The 21,277-nt window shown below is 42.4% G+C and overlaps 1 protein-coding gene across 1 annotated transcript in view; it reads right to left on the reverse strand.

Annotated features, from left to right (window-relative positions):
• Positions 1–9,663: 9,663 nt before the first annotated feature.
• Positions 9,664–21,277, reverse strand: part of Cwc22 (CWC22 spliceosome associated protein homolog) — a 49,707-nt gene continuing 38,093 nt past the window's right edge. The window contains exons 16-20 of the mRNA XM_032903551.1: positions 20,929–21,081; positions 19,189–19,316; positions 17,988–18,089; positions 17,679–17,896; positions 9,664–10,477 (exon numbers count right to left, since the gene is read on the reverse strand). Coding sequence (XP_032759442.1) covers positions 9,900–10,477; positions 17,679–17,896; positions 17,988–18,089; positions 19,189–19,316; positions 20,929–21,081 — 1,179 coding nt within the window. The 3' untranslated portion in view covers positions 9,664–9,899. The remainder of the gene's footprint in view (positions 10,478–17,678; positions 17,897–17,987; positions 18,090–19,188; positions 19,317–20,928; positions 21,082–21,277) is intronic.

Below are 21,277 nucleotides of genomic sequence, written 5' to 3' on the forward strand. Positions count from 1 at the left end.
GAATGGCTTTTGAGGAGGGGGGCAGTCATGTTTAGTTGTACCTTAGGTCTCTTTGCCATCAGCTTCTGGTTTCTGGGCAGTGATAGGCATGAGTTCTCTCCTGTGTCTTGGGCCTCAGATTAGACCAGTCATTGGTTGGCCCCTCCCACAAGCTCTAAGCCCTCATTGTCCCAGTGCATTTTAGAGTCAGGGCAGGTTGTGGGTCATAGATTTTTGGGCTGGGTTGATGGCCCTGTCCCACTGCTAGGAGCTTAGCCTGGTTACAGAAGCTGGCTGGTTCAGGCTCCATATCCTCCATGATTAGACGTATTCGCTAGGGTCACGCTCATAGGTTCCAAGAAGTTTCCACCTAATACACGCTGAGAAAACAAGTTAACATAGCATTTCTCCAGAAAGCATACCTTTTCCAGTCGGGCTCTTGTGCTGTCTGCAATTGAGGTGAGTGTAGAGTTGATGCTTCAGTAGGATCTGCCAAGGTTGGAGCGTGAACATTTCCTACAGTGCAACTGAAGGTCTTGGTAATTGGAGAGGTTCTAGGTTCCTCTTCCTTCCTCTTGCCTTCTGAATACCGATACATCTACTCTTTGCCATGTTATTCGGTGCTCTGAAAATCCTTACTTTGGAGCTGAGGTGCCTTCAATGCCTAGATTCCCTTTCACTTCAGCTTTACCATTAGACTTTAGCTCCCTACAAGAAGCAAGCCTGTCTTTGCAGCAATTCTCTTCTTTCCCCCATCGTCCTTCAAACCGCAACCTGTGCTTCTTGGAAATAGGTACACTTCTTCATTGTCTTGGCCTTTTCTCTATCGTCTAGTAAAGCTCTGTGGAGAAGATGTGAGGAGAGCAAACTATCTTCCTGTTTGAGAGGCTCTTGGGATTTCTGAGTCGCCATGCCATCCTGTATTTTCCCTTTAAAACTATGCTAAAATCATGGCCACTCTCCCCTTACTAGATCTGCAGCAACTTCGTCCTGCCCCAGCTGTTCTTTGAGGGTAGAGCAGCTGAGGATGCTCTCTCTTTGAGTTTTAGTCATGAAAGTGTTTACATCCTCAGCTCCCTTCTGCTTAACTGAAAATGTGTACTTAACGTTGTCTTAGTAGGGTTGGGGCAGTGTTTCCTGTGTTTGATCACAGGGGTCATTGATCGTAACTTGATAAAGTTGCTTTCAGTGTAATAGAAACTCCATGACTTCCAGAGAGATTACGTCTAGTAGAAGTCAACCTTATTCTAAGCAAGTTCCATGCCTATGACACACTTCCCAGCCCCTCTTACACTGCTTTCTGTGACCCAGACTCCTCTCTTCCAATCCAGTCTGCATGCTGCTAATGGTCTACCTCCAGTTGCAGCCCTGGCCCTGGAGTTCATAGCCTTCATTGAAGCTGAACAGGATGCAGTAAGTTTCATAATGTTTTGTTTCTATAATTGCCTCATTTAAATCACAGACGTGATTTTTTAAAAAAAAAGATACGGTATCGTGTATCCCAGGTTTGCTTCAACTTGCTCTATCAGTAAGGATGACATTGAACTCCTGATCTTCCTACCTCCACCTACAGGTGCTAGGATTACAGGCATGTGACATCACCCCCAGACTCATGGAATGCGGGTGATAAAACCCTGGGCTTTGTGCATGCAATACAGTAAGGTCTGCATTTCTTCTCACGTGTGTAACTGTTTAAAATCTCAAACCTTCCTACTTTAAATTATGCTTTTTAGTATCAGAAAAGTTAATTTAATCAATTGTGTGTTTTGGGTTTATTTTTGCTGCTGCTACAGTTTTTGTTGTTTGTTTTTGTTTCTTCATAAATCGTCTTGTTCCTGTCATTGGTCCATTATGGAAGACTTCAGTTATCACTATTCCTCTATTCTGAGAATCCTGTGGTGTGCGAGTTTGCTCTTTCAGTGTGGCCTTTACACTGTTTTTGCTTCTGTGAGCTCCCCCCCTTTCGCCCCCTCAACACACACTGCCTGAACCATAAATCAATGGTCAGAGGAAAATACCTGGCTAGTTCCATTTCACAGCTTATAGGGAATCTCCATTTTTTCCAAAGAATCTTTTGTCTCTGTGTTGCGGAATTCCGGCATTTACCTCTAAATAAAACCCAGAAGGGAAGCAGACTATGTGTAAGATTCCTCAGTCAGTATGTTGTAATCTCCCATGTCATGAGTGATTCCAGATGCATTCAAATCGGAAAGAATGCATAAAACTGTTTACGGCAGGTGACTACACACATCTCACTTTTACCTGGCTTTGTCAGAGAACTGAAGGTGTGCATATCTTAGGGTTTGGAGCTCCGTGATTTAATACAGAATGAACACATCTGTGTAACTTACACCTACGTCTGGGAATGGGACAGTATCAATGCTGCAGCATTCCTGATTACCACTTCTTCACCATTATCCTCCCCAAAGATAACCACTGTGGACTTGTTTGCTGTTTTAGACTTTATGTAGGAGATCATATATAGTGGAGTCATAGGGATTGGCTTCCCCATTCAACATTTATGAATTAGGTTGATTCAGGCTGTTGAACTCAGCTATGGCCTGATCATGTTCATTTCTGCACAGTACCCCAAGGTATGAACACAATAAAGATGTGGGCTGTTTCCCAGTTTCGGCTACTATGAGGAGTGTTACTCAGAGCATTCTCAAACATGTCCTCTAGTTCACATGTGTGTGTATTTTTAATATGTATCCGAAAGTGAGATTGCTGAATCCCAATCAAGCAGCTTTCTAGAGACTTGTGAGGAGGCTCCATGAGTAGAATGCAGCTCCCCAGGCACCCTAGGCTGAAGAATGCCCTTCTTCCTCTAATGGGGAAAGCCGTTCTTTTTGACCCACCTTGAAGCTTTGAGAAGAATATAGATTTTGAAATGGAAAAGGGATAGTGGAAATAAAATGGGATGCCAGTCTAGCCAGCCAGAGTTAACCCTGGAGACACCACATCCGGAACACCCTCACATCTGCAATTTTCTTTGTCGTATTTTTAATGCATGCATTTTATTGTTAATGTCTCAAGGTTTTAAATCAAATGAATCCTTGCATCCTTTCTCCTGTTCTACCATAAAACACTTATATGTGAAATACAACTGGGTTAATGGTAGTTGACCCTGAACTTAAAGATTCAACGAATCTCAGTCCTACATCATTAAACACTGCATAGCGATAAAGGGAGACACTGGGTCTTTTTCTCTATTCCCCACCAAAAGCTTCCTGAACATTGACACAGGGTTTAAGATTTGACCCTGGTCTTACAAAGCATATAAAATTGAACTTCTAACCACCAAGAGGTGTCTGTGGTTGGAGACTCTTCCAGCGCTCCTGTCTGCCCTTCTAGTACCCCTGTGTTTCGTGACACCTGCTTTGGCCGAGGGGAGCAACACCTGCCAGGTTGGCAGCTATGAAGAGGATTATCTGTAGCACCATCACAGCATCTCTTGCTACAGGCAGTTTTCCTCCCTTCCCCTCTACTGATAGATATCTACGAGAGTGTTGCTCCTCCCTCATTTGACAAAAGTCTGATGACAAACAAAAGCATTCTGGAACGTCAGGAATGGCAGTACATTCACTTTTCATTTATTCGACGTATTCCAAGAAAGAATATCTGCAAATGTGTTTAGAGTGGGATTTTTCAGACCATTCCGTGATACTGAAAACGCTCAGTTTGTTACTGCTCAGAAGTTCACACTACAGTAGTATGAGAAAATACATGACTGGTTAACATAATGAGCTCTAAAACCTGGTGCCTTAAAGCATTCAAAATACATACTTAACCGTCCTTACTGGTAATATTAAAGCGGTGTTTGTTTTGTGAATTGATTCTCGCATCTGTACCTTTCAAAGCCCAAGAATACTTTAGGAAGGAGGTTCTCCATAATTTATAAAAATAGAACAGTGGTTTCTAGTAAGGCAATTATCCTCATGTAAAATTACTCATATGTTTCCATAAAGGAATAAAAGACACCCAAAGGTCTTTGCTATGTTTTTATAGCCATCACGATACTTCCTCCTACTTGAGGTCAAAAGCCAGTGAGAATGTGCAAGCATAATAGAATAAGGAGGGGACAGTAATGCTCACCACCAAGTCATTCCAATCTGTGTGTCAATGAGAATTCACCTTATACTGGGGTTCTCAGCACATGTGGTCCAAGTCCAAAGAAGCATATGCAGAGGCAGAATTCACTGACTCATGTAACTGGGGAGGCTTGCTTCAGATACCATTCAATTCACTCCAACAATATAGGGACCTCCTTCCAGTGTCCCTGCTTCCCTCTGAGCGACACTGGTTTTCCACAGCAAACTAATATTTTCCACGGGACTTAGACAATGATCTTCTACTGAGCTCCCATCCTGACTTACATACCATTCAACAAGACCCTGTGTAAGTAAGTAAATTGAAAAGGGAATAAAAGACACCCAAACATACGAGTGTTTATGGAAACATATGAGTAATTTTACATGAGGATAATTGCCTTACTATGATGATGGATTCTAGATGGCCTAGGTTTGACCGTATGTCACTGCAGAACTAGTTTGAGGCACAGGGGACATGGGTACTACTTTTTTCAAGTCAGTCAATTCTTTAGTTGCCAAATTCAGGGGCAGCTGCCAGATTCACTAGGATCATTTACTCAGTGAGAGACATAGCAGTTGCTCAGCACAGTCCCACGTGATGGGTGACATTTTCTAGGGGGACTTAAATGTTTTTTCATCCCAAATAGGGAATCCATGCCAGACTATTGTATAGCAATTTCTCTATCATAGAAAGGTCTATAGAAGGCTCATTAAAACCCAGAAGTTCTAAAGAGATGTTCAAGAGCATTGATTCAGGAATTACACAACTCAGAAGGCTTAGGAACTCCCTGAAACTGAGGATATGCACAAGACACTCAACTCCCCTAAAGGTCAGATCAACTGAGAAGACTGCTGGAGAAAGGACCAGCTGAACTGCTTGAAAAGGGAGAAGTGATAGCTGAGTTGCTTGGAAGAGATTCTCTGACTTGTCAAGCTATGCACAACTTGTGCAGTGAGTTCTAGGGGTCTAACCTGGTGAGCCATCACCCATTCTGGAATATCTTTCAGTGATACAACTAATTTTGGATCATTCCTGCTCCCTTTCACAACCATACTAAACTGACTTCACTAAGTTGCACTTTGGTGGTACCTGTCTTTTGGTCTAATGTGCATTCATTCTCTGGGAGTAAGTGGGTGAATGGTGGGTAGGTGGAGGCAGATGTTGGTCCACATCTCCCCAGGTATAGCATCATACAACACAGACCAAAGAAAAATTTGTATCTAAGTGTAGTTTGGTAAACGATGTATTAGGGTTAAAGGAAATGGGTTACTTCTAGTATAGGTAACTCAAGGATAGCTACATCACTGCAAAGTTCGCTCCGGCATGGGTGATGACTCATGAATCCTGAACTGCTGGAGCTTCCTGCCCAACATGCAGGCAGCTCCATTGAAGTCTCCCATCTCCAGCATTTTTTCCCCCTTATATAACATTGGGGAAGTTCCTTCTGAATCTTAGAACTTTTTGAGCTAAGTACATTGTCTCTCTGGGAGGCAGTGTTTCAATTTTGGGAAAATATCTATACAACAGTTTGTATTGACCACAGCATAGTTTTACCGAGAGATCTCCAGTTAAGTAGAATAGGCTTCTCTGTAGAGAATGCACATAAGGGCCCCTAAATCATCCCAGGAGGAAAGTTGATCCAATAGATTTAATCCTTATCTCCCTATTCTTTATATAATACATGGATTAAACAACCAGTTAATTCATCTTAACATAAACAGCATAAAAATCTTTAATCCTCTCAAACACCAGACAGGTAGTCACTGACAAGCCTCCAGGTATATAGGACTGGACGGAGTGAAGCAAGCCTTACAGCCTGGATTTGCTTGCATAGTGTGGTTGGTCCCACTGTTGTGATCTATCTAGCCCAAGTCGGTATTTGTCTGTGAAATTTCTTGTCTAGCGGTACCAGGTCAACTTTAATGACAATGACATTGCAATGAAAATAAGAAATGGTAACAGTAATGACAACACGGAGCTCTTTGTGCCAGGCATTCACTAGGTGTGCTCTGGAGACTCTTACTCCTCCAAATATATACTATCACTGTCCATGGTGCTATCATAAAAATTATGGCGGATGCTAGAGCCTCTCTAAGGGTCTACAGCCAGAAAGGAGTAAAGGTGAGATTAAAAACCCAGCCAGATCTAAATACGAGGTTTCTAAAGTATTCAATTAATGTGCATGCGAGTGGATATAAAGCTTTTCCCCTAAAAGCAGTCACTTCTGCTTTAGCCAGATGCCTGCCCTTTTCCACAGCACACACAGATATACACGTCACGACTGTGGGTAGATGAGTAACCACTCTTTACCTGTATATAACTGTCTGAGCTGGATTGGAGGCTTACAGCTCATCCCAAAGCATGGGCATGGGGCCAGGATGAGGACTGAGATTGTCCTGCTTTTAGTTTCAGAAACCATAAAAGACAGATATTACTAGGTCCAAATATTATGCATTGTAATGGCACATGCAACAAGCTCAAATTCCAAGGACATCTGGAAGGACACGTGAGAGCTATGAGTGGAAGGATGTTGTATCATATCCAAGGTTGAGGAAACCAGACGAGCCAGTGTGGTGATGTTGGATTAGAGTCTGGATGAGTCAGTGAGATGTGCACAGTAATGGGTGATCCTAGGGTCACCCTGGGACCTCAGTGTCTCCCCAACATCAGTCAACACTGAAGTTCATCATAGCTGAAGAAGCACTCACTCTGCCGAGTGTATGGGGAGCAGAGGGAGAGAATGTACAGCTCTGGAAGGATGCTTCATGAAGTTGGAAAACATGGGAACCTGTGGGACACCCTTCAGGACTTTATAAAGCAGGGCTTTATACCTGCAGGAAAAACGATCCTGGTGGAGGAAGAATAGAACTTAGCTCAGCCTTAAGTAACTGGTACTTGGCCAAGACTTTTTTGAAGGCAGACATCAGCTTGTTGATTTTTGACATATTTAAGCATAGCACAATTTCAGAAAAGTTTTACTGATAACAATGAACTCAACCCGGAGAGTACAACAAAGCTTAAGTTTACATTCAAGCTCTAAGATGGATTCTTGTTGACTTAGAAACAATGTTGCAGATTCGGGTCAAAGGAAAATAACTGAGGTAAACATAATGCCTGGCCCTGAGATAACGCAGAAGTCACTTAGGCTGTTGTAAAGTTATCAATGACATCTCTCGCAAGGATGAGTTTTATGGCCTAGAGGTAATGCTCCAGGGTTCAGGGGCAGAGGGTCTGGAATTGTTCTAGGAGAGGGGCAAAGGACCTGGCTCACTAGGCAGCAAGAGATTAGCAGGCTGTAAACTGCATCAATTCCTAGTCTTCCAGGAGGCCAGTTTAAAGCCTGTCCTTTTGAAGGATGCCTAGGAGTTTAACTTTCCTGGCTTCTCCAGAGCATACCCATGTGCTCATGCACTTTTTTGCCCTCTACAGTAACTGGCTTGAAAAAGGAATGGCAGGGTTCTAAACACTCTCAGGGTATAAACACCATAAAGTCTGTCAAGTCAACATGAAATCAAAGTAAAAAAGATTTTTACAGTCAGAATGGAAAGTTCACTGGTGGGAGTTTGCTGTGAGACAGTGCCTACTCCTAACACCAGAAGTTACACTCCTGAGGTCTCAGCAGCTCGACTGGTAAGCGAGAGCTGAGCAGGGATGACCCAATGGACATGCCAAAGGGTATGGGGGAAATGGCAGAAGACCTAACTCTCCACACAGAACTACAGGCAGATACGGAATGCTGAGAGTGGGAGAAATAGGCTTCCCCAGGGAGGAGTGTACCAGATGGTTAGCCAGTACCAAATGGTCAGCCTTGAAAACATACAGTTGAGTAACACACCGACTGAGCAGTTGTATTTAGAAATATGGATGTGTAGACGTGTCCATATATGCATGCAATGACAATGAAAAGAGACCATGAATTTGAAGGAGAGCAAAGAGGGACACATGAGAAGACTTGGCTCAAGGAAAGGAGGGAAAGCAATGATTTAATTATAATCTCAAAATTAAAAAAAAATCCTAAGAAAACTCACTGGTAACTATAAAAGATTTTTCTTTTCCTGACAGCAAGTGGTGACATGGCCTAAGAATCAGGTTGAACTTAACAGATAAATGAATGGAAAATCTGAATGGCTGTAAACGTAAGAAACACAAGAAAAATTATAGAAGTTACTTTTGTCATACCTACATCACACCTAAGCTCCCTAAAGCATCCCTACAAGGCTACTCTAACATTTAAAAGGAAAAAGGTTAAATGCCACTTTAGGTAAGATAAAAGAAAGCAATCCCAAGAAACCCGTCAAAGAGCTCAAATGTCCTTAGAAGTCTGTCCTTTGTGATGGGGAAGGGAGAACACTGACTGCTTCCTTTGTGTTATTTCATGGTTAGACCTTTGTAAAGCAGGTACTGTAAGAATCCTACGGAATAGGATGAGGACAGGATTAGCTTGCCCAGGCCCCCGCAGCCCGGTAAAGAGGCTGCTAGTCAGTCAAGAGGCCCAAGGGCTCTCCCATCCCAGTCCTGCTTGGAGGGGGGCAGAGCTAGAAGAAAACTTGGCTCTGACACTTAACAACCACAAGATCTGAGTCCTTTGGCTTCTTGGACTGAAGCCTCCTCCTTGTCTAAGAGACAAACACCATTCTTAAAGGGTTGAAGAGTTAAACTAGCCCATTCATTTCTTCATCCTTTTCAAGGGCCAGGCTACAGAACAAAGGAAATGAAGTGAGAAGGTGCCAACAAGTCAACAGATGAGAAGTTCTGAAGAGATAGAGCTCAGAGAACAGTGGTGTGAAGCCAGGTGAGCTGGGTGGGCAGTGATCAAAGCGCCAGTCAAGAAGAGACTTCAGCCACAGCTCTAAAGATGTCAGAAATGGTAAGGACTGAGGAATAGAACTGCCAAGCAAGGAAGCTGAGAAAGTAAATATGTGTGCAAAATATCTAAATTTCTCCTGCGTGCTGGATTAATGACGTGTGCCAGTAAGTCCCACTAATAGCCACACTTTGGCTAAACTTGGACCTATGCACTTTAAGGAGAACAAATGTAAGAAATCCACTAACAAGTGGGATGAGGACCTGCCCATCAACGTAAGGCCTCAGGGAACATTTTTATCTCCATAGTAATAACTACGCTTATATATTTTGAAAAAGTTACGATGAAGAAAATCTTTCCCATTCAAGTAAAAAATTGGAATTGCTTCATAGGTAGTTCATGTACCTATGCTTTTTAAATGATTAATCCACAGTAAAATGAAATATACATCAGCTCACCTTGACATAACGTTAGAGCTGGCAAATAGCTTTAAGCCCAGGAAACTTACAGGTGAAACTGTGCAGCAGTCTGAGAAGAGAGAGCACTAGGAAAGCCATGGATTTGGAAGCAGGATGTCTAACAAGTTCAGCTCTCTAGAGGAAGACATACTTAGTTCCTCCCAAACACCTGAGGTTTTAGAAACCTACACATGGGAACTTGTCATAGTACCTCACTGTCAAAAGTAGAAAAGGTTTATCTATTTTAGCCTTTGATTATACATAAAAGCCAGTAATAATTATGGTAATCTGTAGTAATTAGACACATAGAAAAGTGTTTTTAAAAAAATCAATGATTCAATGAACATTTGTTCCTTTTATTCACAAAACATAAGATTTACCCCTTTGTTGAGTCCCTTTTCTTTATGATTTTACACAAAGAACCTTGAGATATATCAATTATAAAACATGTCAAAAAAAATCTTTAAAATTTACAAACAGGTACTTTATACAGAGTTCTCTATAAAATCCATCAATGTAAAAAGGACATTGGACTGAATGTAAGGCGAGTCCAGTTGTCATTAGAGTTATTTGTGTTTTGTTGGAGACTTTTCTCTCCTCCGGTCCTGACTTCTCTTTGATTCTCTAGAATGTTCAGCGTATCTGCTAGGTTTTTCCCAGCGTCTCTCAGCACCGTTCTGATACCTGTCGTCATCATCTCCTTTATGACCAGAATGCTTCCTACTCCTCTCTCTTGACTTGGAGCGATCTTTTCTTCTAACATTATCACTGTCCTGATTTCGGGTTCTTTGCTTCTCATTTTCAGAAAAAGAATCTCTTCTCTCTCGCCGCTTCTTCTTTGGCTCGCCATGCCTGTCTTCTGGCTCTCTGTGCGAGCCTTGTTCTCGGCCATTGCCAACTCTGCTGTAACTATTCTCATGACTTCTGTCCTCCATGTGCTTTGCTGGGGGATCTCGCCAGTCTGCATCTCGTGAGTTCTGAGCTCTGTGTCTTTCAGACCTTGCTCTCTCAGTCCTCCCTTCCTGATGCCTTTGGTCCTCTCTGCCTCCTTCTCGCCACCTGTCACGTGCCTGGTGGCTCCTGGCTAACTTATCTACTTCTTCACCTCTGGCCTTTCCTTGTCTTTTCTTTCTTGTACCTTTAGCTGCATGCAAAAAATGAATTCTAGTTAGTTTTTATGTTAATATAAATTCATAATTTAACAATAACACTTACCAACATACTGTAGAGTGCTCATTTGTATAAACTAGATGCAAAGCCAAACAAAAAGCCTAAAAACAGACTATTTTAAAAGATGAATAAATTCTAAAATATGCCATTAATAGTTACTATGTAATTAGTTTCAAACTCAAGTGCCCATAGGAACTTTCAATAAACCAATCCATCAGGTACAGAAAATGTGCATTGCCACATACATATTCTAACCCCAACAGAGCTGCCTGTCAGATGAAACATAGCTGACAGCAGCCCTGGTACATCACCAAGACACATAGCCACCCACCCCACCCACTTCCTACCGGGAGATGGGGCACCTGCGTTCTCATCACAGAACGAGTGTGCGTCTACCCAAAGCCTCTGATGCTTTGTCCCTCTTTGGCCATACAAGCAAGAGCTGGGTTACAATAGCTATGAACTCAATGAGAGCCACGGACACTTGGTTTCTGACACAGCTTCTTAATATAATCCCAAATATAAAATGCAGGGAAATAAATCACCATTTTAAGTTAAACTTATGTCACTTATTAATTTGAATTCACGAATCAAAAGCACTGAGATGACTAAAATTTCACAAATCCTTTCACTACAGAAAGAAAACACAACAGAAAATCACTTCTTGCCCCGACTCTAGCCAAATGCCAGTGTACCAGCCCCTCTTTCTTCTAAGTCACTGGTGATGGCACATGGTGTACGAGCTGGTCTGCCAGTCAGAACTTCCTTCTCAGGCTGTAGTGCCCAAGCAGCAGCCATCTGGCTCAGTGCTAAGCCCGTGTCTCTGGCTCGTTCTACACTGTCAGGGCTCTGCCAACACTACACCTCAGCCATGCCACCATGTGCAGGCCCCTTGGCCAGGTCTGCTCCTCTGTTCCCTAATTTGGGGGCAGTTCACACTACTTTTATGCTAATACTTTAATAATGAAACAGTTCTCTGCTAAAATTGTAGGATAAGGCAAATTAACTTTGAATCAGCAAACTTTCTTAGTGCAAAATTCAAGCTGAGCCATCATCTGTCCTCAAAATAGATGCCATGGAACAGACTCTGTAACTTCAAAGAGCTGTGAGATGAACGGGGCTGCAGTCTTTCAATCCAGGATAAAGTTCTTGTGAGCAAATGCACTCCTGCTCTAATAGACAGAACACAAAGAGCCCCACAGTTTTGTTGTCATACCGCACGCCAAGTGCTTTCAAAGGTAACACACCAGGGAATCACAGCGTGAGGGTCTGCCAGCCAACCTGTGGTTGAAGAGGGAGGCTGCTACCACTGACACAGGCTTCCAATACAACAATAACTTCAGATGCGCAGACAACCCTTCACCCACATGGACCCAGATGCTCTACTGAAGAAAGCCGAGTAGGTCTTAGGTTAAACTACACAAATCTTTTCCGAAAACATGGACCAGAAGAAACTGAGAAAGGATTTCAATAGAGCATCCTCCTCTCCTGGTGTAAAAGGCACATACTGAGAGGAACTGGACATCTGTTAGAACTTTCCATCTGTTTGAATGCACTGAAGATCTGTAACATTTGTGATGCTGGAATGAAAGATGTGCTTACGGAAAGGGTGGGAGCTTGTGCAGAGAAAGGAACCAACTGACAGCAGCAACTGTAAAGTCTCAACACGAAATGACGGCTGGCAGGATGGTTCAGTGGCGAAGAAAACCGCCCAGCCTGCAGACCTGGGCTTTATCCTTGGGTCCCACACGACAGACAACTCCTGAAACTTGCTCTGATTTCCACACAGGTGGAACAGACAGACACACGAGTGTGACACGTGCACACATGCGCACACACAAAAATGTAATGAAAATATTTTTTAAAAAGTAAAATGATTTGAACAAAAGCACCTGGAGTGTAACTCACAGACTAATACAGTCGTAAGGTCGTGGTATAAAGATATAGCTGGGTAAATAAAAGAGGAAAGGGGACAGCTTTTCTCTTGTAGAAATTCAATTACTAATCCACAAAGAAAATAGATAAATCATCATTAGGCAAACACCATAGAGAATGCTCTAAAGATGGCTGCCAAAATGACTGAGGAAAAGTTGGAGACAGATTTGAACAGAATGAAATGAAGTGTTTATCTGAAGAAATTCAACAAACACTTTCTTGATTTAGTGATGCAGTGATGTTAGTTAATTAGGACTTGCCAGCAGCTCTACGTCCCGTGAGTAGATGCACTAAGAGCAGACCATTTCTGACATTTTATCTGAAGTGCCAGATCTGGTGTCTGACTGAGAAAGGTGGACTCATATTTGAGTGTTTGGTCCCCAGCTGGTGGCACTGTTTGGAAAGGAGAAGAAGGTGTGGCCTTGTTGGAGGAAGTGTGTCACCAGGGAGCGAGAGTGGACTTTAAGGTTGGCTTGGAGACAAGAAGTAAGGTCTCAGCAAGTGCTACAGGACCACGCCTACGGGCCTGCTCCCTACCACGATGGTTATGGACTCACCCTTCAAACTGTAAGTCCCAATGGACGCTTTCTTCTATAAGTTTATAGTGAATCTTCACAGCAGCAGAAAAGTAACTATGACATCAACTTTTATTCTGTTCTTAAGAAAATATCAAATAAATATCTACGCTAAAGGACTTCAATGTGATCAGAAGCTTCAAAAATATCAAAGAAGTCTGAAAGCCCTGATAGAACACTGAAATATAAACAGGCTCCTGAAAGAAGGAAGGACTGCCGAGGGTCATGCAGGAGAAATGACGACCAGCGTTAGAACTCATGGGATGCAGCCCACCAGTTACCACAGCCATGACAGTAACTGGTTATGTGTGGTTTTACACTCTACCCACTTTTAGCTCCAGGAGGTGACCGAGCTATCAGCCCCTATCCAGCTTCCCTTGAATCCTTGGACAAAAGACATAGACATGTATTTGTTGAATTTTAACTTGTCTTTTTTGGCATAATTGTTGTATATCCCACCTGGAAAGCAAGCCCTTACCTTCATCTCTCCCACCTGCTCTACGCTTCAGTTGCTAAACTCCCCTGACCACCCGCCTGCAGGAGCAGCCTGTGTGACCGCTCTGTTTTGAGATCTCATATGGTTGTTTGTCCTGCTTTCCAAAGCATGGTGAGCTCTGTTCTCCTTCCTTGTGTCTTCCTGCCTCCTCTGTCCTCCTCCCACATCTCCTCCACCCTCCAAGGACCCAGAAGTCTCACCTGGATCTTCCGCCCAGCACTTGGCCCATGGTGCTCTTTACTGACAAGAAGCAATTGAGGAATAGGAGCCTAGCATCAGAACCGCTCCCTACACACCGCAGTGGCATGACCCCGAGGACCACCTGTCCTGAGGGCTTCATGCTGTCATGGAGCTCTGCTCTGCTTGCTGCCCTCACATCCCTCGTCATCTAAGAAGTGTATGAAAACTCTCACTGGGCAGTGGCTCTGGCACTCACAATAACAGTACTTGATCTCTTTCAGGCATTGCTGCTGGAGCAGATTCATGATTCAATCACCACCCTAGGAAAGACCTTAGAGACGTAGATTGTCAGCAAAGACCACCACCCTTAGACAACATTTGGAAAAGTAGTGAGTAAAGCTAGGTTGAGATGCTTTTGCCACTGGCTCTAATGTAAACAAACCTTAGGAAAGAATGAGAAATTTAAAGTTCAGAAAGGCACATTCTTATTAGTTAAGCTAGGGACCCTTTGTGGTAAGGGAACAAGAACAATGGCAGCACTGGCTGACGCAACTCTCACTAAGGCTGGACTGGTGATGACTGATTTCTTATATCCATTTTGCCCTTAGCTTCCTGATACGATTTAATAAGAATTGCTGATGATATACATTCTAAGAATTTAAAGGAGATATGGTTTTTATATAAAAGTTTAGATTTATGATGCTTTTAAGATCCTTATAAGATTACTTTTAAAGATAGATAATAATTATTTCTTTCTTTGTAATCAAAAATTGCTGTCTGCAAGTAAGAGGAACAGACTGAGAAAGCCACCTTCCCTGCTCAGTTACAAATGTTCATGGGTTCTTGGGAATAATTTGTTTTCTTTACCTATATTTCTTATAGTTATTGGGGAACATTGTTTTTTTCCGTAGTCATTCACTAGAACAAAACTAAAATATAATCGCATTGTAATTTTATACTGCTTAAAAGATTTCCTAGAGTATGTAAGCTACGGAAGAAGGAATAAAGTGTGGTGCTGGAACACTGCTCCTTCCATCCCTCAGCTACGGGCATGTGTGTAATGTGTAAAGTTTATGTAAGAGTGTGTCGGGGCGGCATGTATGTAATGTGTAAAGTTCATGTAAGAGTGTGTCGGGGCGACATGTATGATATGTGTAAAGTTCATGTAAGAGTGTGTCGGGGCGGCATGTATGATATGTGTAAAGTTCATGTAAGAGTGTGTGGGGCGGCATGTATGATATGTGTAAAGTTCATGTAAGAGTGTGTCGGGGCTCTGTTCCCTCCTAGTGTGTGTATATGTGCACACGGACATATCTGAACGGGTGAAATGCTTGGAGCCTGCTTGTTAGAGCTTTGCTCGATGTATGAAGTTATTGAACTCTGCCTTTTGTTTCACCCACGTACGTGTGTGTGTGTGTGTGTGTGTATGTGAGAGAGAGAGAGAGAGAGAGAGAGAGAGAGAGAGAGAGAGAGAGAGAGAGAGAGAATTTTCTCTCTATCTCATTCTTGCCAGCCCCAAGGAGTTAAAAGAACTCAAGAGTTTTTCACTGGCCACAGGTAGTGCCAGCCACAGTAAGTTAAGCTTTGTTCCCCAGAGAAAAGTCTGCTGAGTAACTTCTCTAATCACAGGCTGCCACTGGCAGCAGTCCTTGTCAAGTATCTGGATTGACCTAGTCAATGGCTCAACAGCTTCCTGCCTCAGTTTACCCACCCCATGGATGCCAAAGCTAGTAGCTGGCATTCTGACACCCTGACTCACTCATTTACTGCTTTACTCTTTGTGAAATTCAAACAAACCTGTTACCAGTACTGCTCATATGAATCTCCACAGCTTTACTGATACTCGCATTGCTTGCACGAACGCTAACTGAGGAAAGTTAGGTAGAGGGAATATGTGGATTCTCTCTGTTATGATTTTCCTGTAAGTGGGAAGTCAGTTCACAATAAAATACTATAAAATTAAAAACATGAACTTAGTAAGAAAACAAAAGCCAAACATCCCCAAATTTAGGGAAGGTAGAAAGAAGTGCAGAGAATTAAGCTGGGTTGCAGCCACCTCCTTCTGGAAGGATCTGCTGATCCAGGGTTGCTGCCGAGGGAAAAGAAACAAGACAACAGAGCCTTGGCAGCCTCACAGACACAAGTGTGAGCTACTTACTTAAAATATACACATGCAACACGCAGAACGGGGGAGGGAGAGATGAGGGGGGGAGGGGAGAGGGGGAGGGGAGGGGGAGAGGGAGAGAGAGAGAAGAGAGAAAGAAAGAGAGAGAGAGAGAAAGACAGAGAGAGAGAGAGAGAGAGAGAGAGAGAGAGAGAGAGAGAGAGAGAGAGAGAGAGAATAAAAAGATAAACCCTAAAAACTAAGTCAAAGTCAACTCAAAAGGGGGAGGAGCCAGATCAGAGCAATGTCCAATGACAGCACTACACTCAGCTTTATTAGCGAAGAAAATGCAAATTAAAATGAAAGGTATACGTCAACATCACCACCAGGATGGTTAAAATTAGAAACATGGCCAATATACACCTGGTAGGAGTAAAACCTGGAATAACCACTTAGAAAACCCGTCTATTTACTGAACCGGCATACACACATCCTACAGCAGTGACTCTATCTGTAGCTACATAACTAGGAAGAAATGGACAAGTGGGCACTGTCTTGAAGATGACGTGTCATAGGATGTTTTTAATACCCCAACTACAAACACCACAATTTAGTATATTCTTCCTCACAATACTTAACATTAGTCTGCAGGTAGACATCACAGAAGAGTTACTCACACATAGGAGCTCAAGAAGAGAGAAATTCAGACTTCTAAGTACTGTTTCTGTTGACTCCACTATACAGCTTTTGTACCATTGTGAAGTTGAAAAGCCAAGAACACAAGGTAATGATATACACACACACACGTATATATGCATATATGCACATATATTAAAAATCTGTACATACGATGTACACATATACATATAAATACATACACACACACACACACACACACACACACACACACACACACACACACACACGACAGGGACTGCAGTTCAAGGCCAGCTTGGACTGTGTAGTGAGGAGGAGACTATATATATATTCATTAAAAGATGCACCTAGGACATCAGACATGTATGAGTTGTACAGCAACCAGTGTAAGTGGATTAATTATAAATGTAAGAGTATTTTGTGAACATGACAATGAAGGAAATATTACATACAAAGAAGTCCATAACTAATCATTATAAAGTTAAAACAGGCATGTGGCACAAGCCACGTAGGAGCAAAGAGGACCAGGTTCAAGCTAGCCCCTGCCAAACAGTAAATGAATAGACAGTCTAGACTGCATATAAAACTCCAAAAAACAAATGACATAAGACATCCGACAACAAACAAGCCAGGCAGACACTGGGCACAATGACATTTACAGCAGGATTGCTGAAAGCCCAGCACTTGGTAGGCTGAGGGGCATGGACTGCAGTTCAAGATCAGCCTGGGCTGCCCAGTGAGGAGAAGACTAGCTTTAACGATGTTGTAAGACCTTGTCTCAAAACAAGAGGCAAGACCAGCTAATGGACATACACATCAGAAGAGCAGCTGCCATGAAGTGGGAGCAGCTACAGGCCCAAGAGAAACAAGAGGAGTTCTCAAGTGCCAGTACTACTTCATCTGGGGAGAGCCATGGATGGCAAAGCCCCCTAAGCTACACAATGAACGCGACGATGTCACATAGCCACATAAAGCTTGACTGCTTGGAATGAAGCATCAGGATGGAACTGTAAACTAGGATGTGGACAGCCCTGGACTCGCAGGTGCCAATGAATTAATTAGCTCTGTCTAAGAGGCTTCTAAAACAGACAAAACACTGCAGATTGTCAGTGACAGACGATCATCTCCATTAATAAACATTTTAAATAGATGGCAAAATAAATAAGCAGCAACTGAGCCCCGCACTTCTCAGAAATGAACAGGATAATGTCTGAATGAGCCTTGATACCTGAGGCAGAGCTCTGACTGCTGGAGGAGGAGGAGTCGCTCGCTTCACTGGAGGACTCTGAGCTGCTCTCGCTGCTGTCAGAATCTGAGTCAGAGGAATCAGACCCCGAGGAAGACTCTGAAGATGAAGATGTCAGGACCGGTTTCTTCTGCTCTGCGTCTGGTTTCTGGGCTACAATGACCTTGGGCGTATTTTTCAGATGTTCTCGAAGTTCATCCCTAACAGAAACGTAATGTGTAACATTATGTCTACTGGGCACTTGTGAGATAATTTTGTAACTAAAGATAAAATTCTGCAAACGATCCTTACGTCAATCCTCCGAGACCTATGGAAGTGAAGAAGTTGATGGCAAACCGGGTGTTGCGTGGGTTGTCTCGGGGTAACAGTCCTTCAAAGAATGGCTGAAGAGTTCTGAAAAGGAAAAAAGAATTGAGAAGATGGAGAAAGGGAAAATGAAAGCTCCTATCAGATTTTCTAGACATTAAATTAGTAAGTGAAATATAAGAAAGTGGTTTATGCATTTATATGTGAGGCTGCCTAAACATATAATAGGTAACGAGGGACAATTCACTGAAGTTCATTTCTTTAAGAAAATTTCTTTGCAGTTTTGTGCGTGTGTGTGCAGGTTAGAGGACGTGTGTGTGCAGGTTAGGGGACATGTGGGAGCTGCCTCTTTCCTTCCACTGGTGGCTGTCAGGGATCCAGCCTATTTCAGACTTTGTGTCCTTTACCCACGGAGACAGCTCTGATTTTTGTAGTTACACAGCAGATTTAGAAACTTTATACACACACTAAGGTACACATGGAATACACAGATGTCCAATAACATGTGTAATGGTTATATGGTATATGGTGGGCACACAGAAAAATATAAAGGTCTTCCTTAGCTTTTACTTTCATCTACCTCTGTATGCACATCTAAATTATGTAAAAGCACTGGAAAGAGTAGGAAGTAGGCAACAAGTGTTTCACAGAAAAGGGTAAATTACAGAAAGTCTGACTAAGTTTGTTAGACAGATCAAAAAGACAGCCTCTGTAGTCATGGTGGTAAGGAAGCAGACTTTACTACAAGTTTCGTGATACTGGGATGACTAGAGTACAGCTTCCTGAGGAGGAGAGGAGTCCGATAAAGTAGACAGATTACATGGAAGCAAAGAGGAAGGTCAGAGACAGCCTGTAGACCCCTGCCCTAGGCGCACGTCTTTGATCAATGCTTAACAAAAGTGGAGAAATGAGATACTGGGATAACACGGGGCCTGAGCGGAATGGAATGGAAGCCAATTGTAGTGATAGTGAGGAATCAGGACACACGAACGAGTACTAAGAAAGTGCCGTGGGAGTTAAGGGACAGTCCTAGAACAAAGCCCCGAAAGGTGCATGTTGAGATGCTGCATGCTGACCTTACCACAGTCCTAGAGGGCTCCTTACCATGACAGTACAACTGTATGTGCTATGTGGGGGAACTCCTATAGACAGGAAGACTACCCTTAAACTGTGAAGAGTAACTTACTCATCCTTTAACCTCGCATTCAGTTTAGGAAGACCCATGTATTCACACAGCTCCTGGAAGAAGATCTTGACAAAAATCCTACTGGATGATGTTGTCGTCTCTTCACTCAGCTTTATACACTCGAGAACCTGAAAAGTAGGAGGGAATGAAAAAACAGTTTTTGTTTTGTTTTAAAACACAAAGCCCAGTAGCCAAGCAGTTTACATTCTCTCAGAATGACTAGGAGTTTTCATCTCTGAGCAGCACCTCTGAACGCGTCCCTCATGCTGACATGGATTCTTTCTTGGCAAAGCATGTGACTTCTCTATATTAATTTCCCAATGCTGAGATGGTACAGAAATAGGTTTCGCTCTTTTTCTTGAGGGAGGTGCTTTTTATAGCTGAGAAGATATCCTGTATGCGCCTATAACATCAAAGTAAAGATTGCTCGCAAACTCCCTCAGCAGAATGTGGTGTACACAAGGGACTAGGCAGAGTGCCACCGAGAGCATTAGTTACAGTAAAGTTAGCACACATATGCACAAAAGTAAAAACAAAAACAAAATGATGGATGATGGATCCTGAAAACTAAGTTTACACCTTTTACAAACTAACTTGTGAACATGGACTTTAAGAGCAAAACAGAAGGAACAAAAGCCTCTAGCTTTTATGGATTGTATGTTCTGGAAGCCTATTTTTAGCCAATTGTTTAAAACTTGGCTTCTTTTCTAGAACAGACGAAATGAAGCAAAGGGTTATTATGATTAGCTGCTAGGCTGGCTTAGAAGTGGCAGTTGGATACGGGTGGATATATTTAGTCCTTAAGTACTGTATATAAACTTATCTGATACTTCTAAGAGCAGGGGTGGAAACTCACTCCACCATCAGGTGGTGGTACTTTACATCGTTCTCTTCTCCTTTTCCTTTTGTGATGTGATTTCTCTCTATTAAAATTCTTCTAGCAACTTTACTTCACTTAGACCATGTGACTTTTTATGGCATATGATTGCCATAGACTTAACTTTTCTCTCACGTGGTAACTTTCCTGACATAAATACATGGCAACATTCCTAAAATAAATCCATTGATTGCCCATTACCAAGAATTGTGACTGGACATGCAGGTGGTAGCTTCCTCACAGCATTTGAGTGAATGGTAATTCCATAATGAACATGGGATAAATGCTCAATTTGGTGTACGTTTCCCCATTAAGAATCCCTTTCTTTGTTCTACGAAAGATCACAGGATCTCCTTCCCACTGCTTAAACAAAAGTGCCTACTTATTATAGATAGCTTCCTGGAACAATCCTTTCTCTCGAGTCTCAATTAGAGGAACTTTGGAAAAGTTACTCTTTCAGGAAATATGGACAATAATTCTGAGGTACAAGTGCTTCCAAAATTGGGATATGTGTCTCTCCTTTGTTATGTAGGTATGGACAAATATGCACACAGAGGTCAAGCATGCAAATACATCATGTTTTCCCTGAAAATACTGCTCATCATCACTACTGAAAAGAATCATGGGTCTGGGCTGCTATGTATGATCTACACTATTTCTTACACACGCATAGTGTGTGACTAAGCCTTTTGATTCCATGTTACATGGATGTGTTTCAAAGACAGCAACTGCAGTCAAAGTGCACTATCCATTCACTTTACTTTATGTTTACTGACAGGATAAGTGTGGCCATGCCACAGTCAATGCATAGGTGACAGTAACGGGATGAGGAATGAAGAGCAAACACTGATCCAATTACTTACACTCCACGGAAGTGAGTCTGTGTATAAAAGGTGAGCGAACATCTTAGCGACATTTCTCAATTTGTTTGTCTCTAGGCGGTGGATGGTGTCGTACTGTTCCTTGAATATACTTTCAAATGATTCCATGTACTCTTTTTTCAGCATACAAAACCGCTATAGAGAAGAAAACGGAAAGTCAACTCCAGCAGAAACCGAGGGTCAATACAACGGACTTACTATTCCTAAACTTACTAAGGTAAATGTTTGTAGACGCCTACAAGAGACTTCTACCACCCTATCTTTCTGTGGTTCAAAAAAGTTACAGATACATTTCTATCTGGATTTATATGTTAAAATATAGTTATACATT

The sequence above is a fragment of the Rattus rattus genome, chromosome 5, assembly GCF_011064425.1.
Source record: "Rattus rattus isolate New Zealand chromosome 5, Rrattus_CSIRO_v1, whole genome shotgun sequence".
Classification (NCBI taxonomy): Eukaryota; Metazoa; Chordata; class Mammalia; order Rodentia; family Muridae; genus Rattus; species Rattus rattus.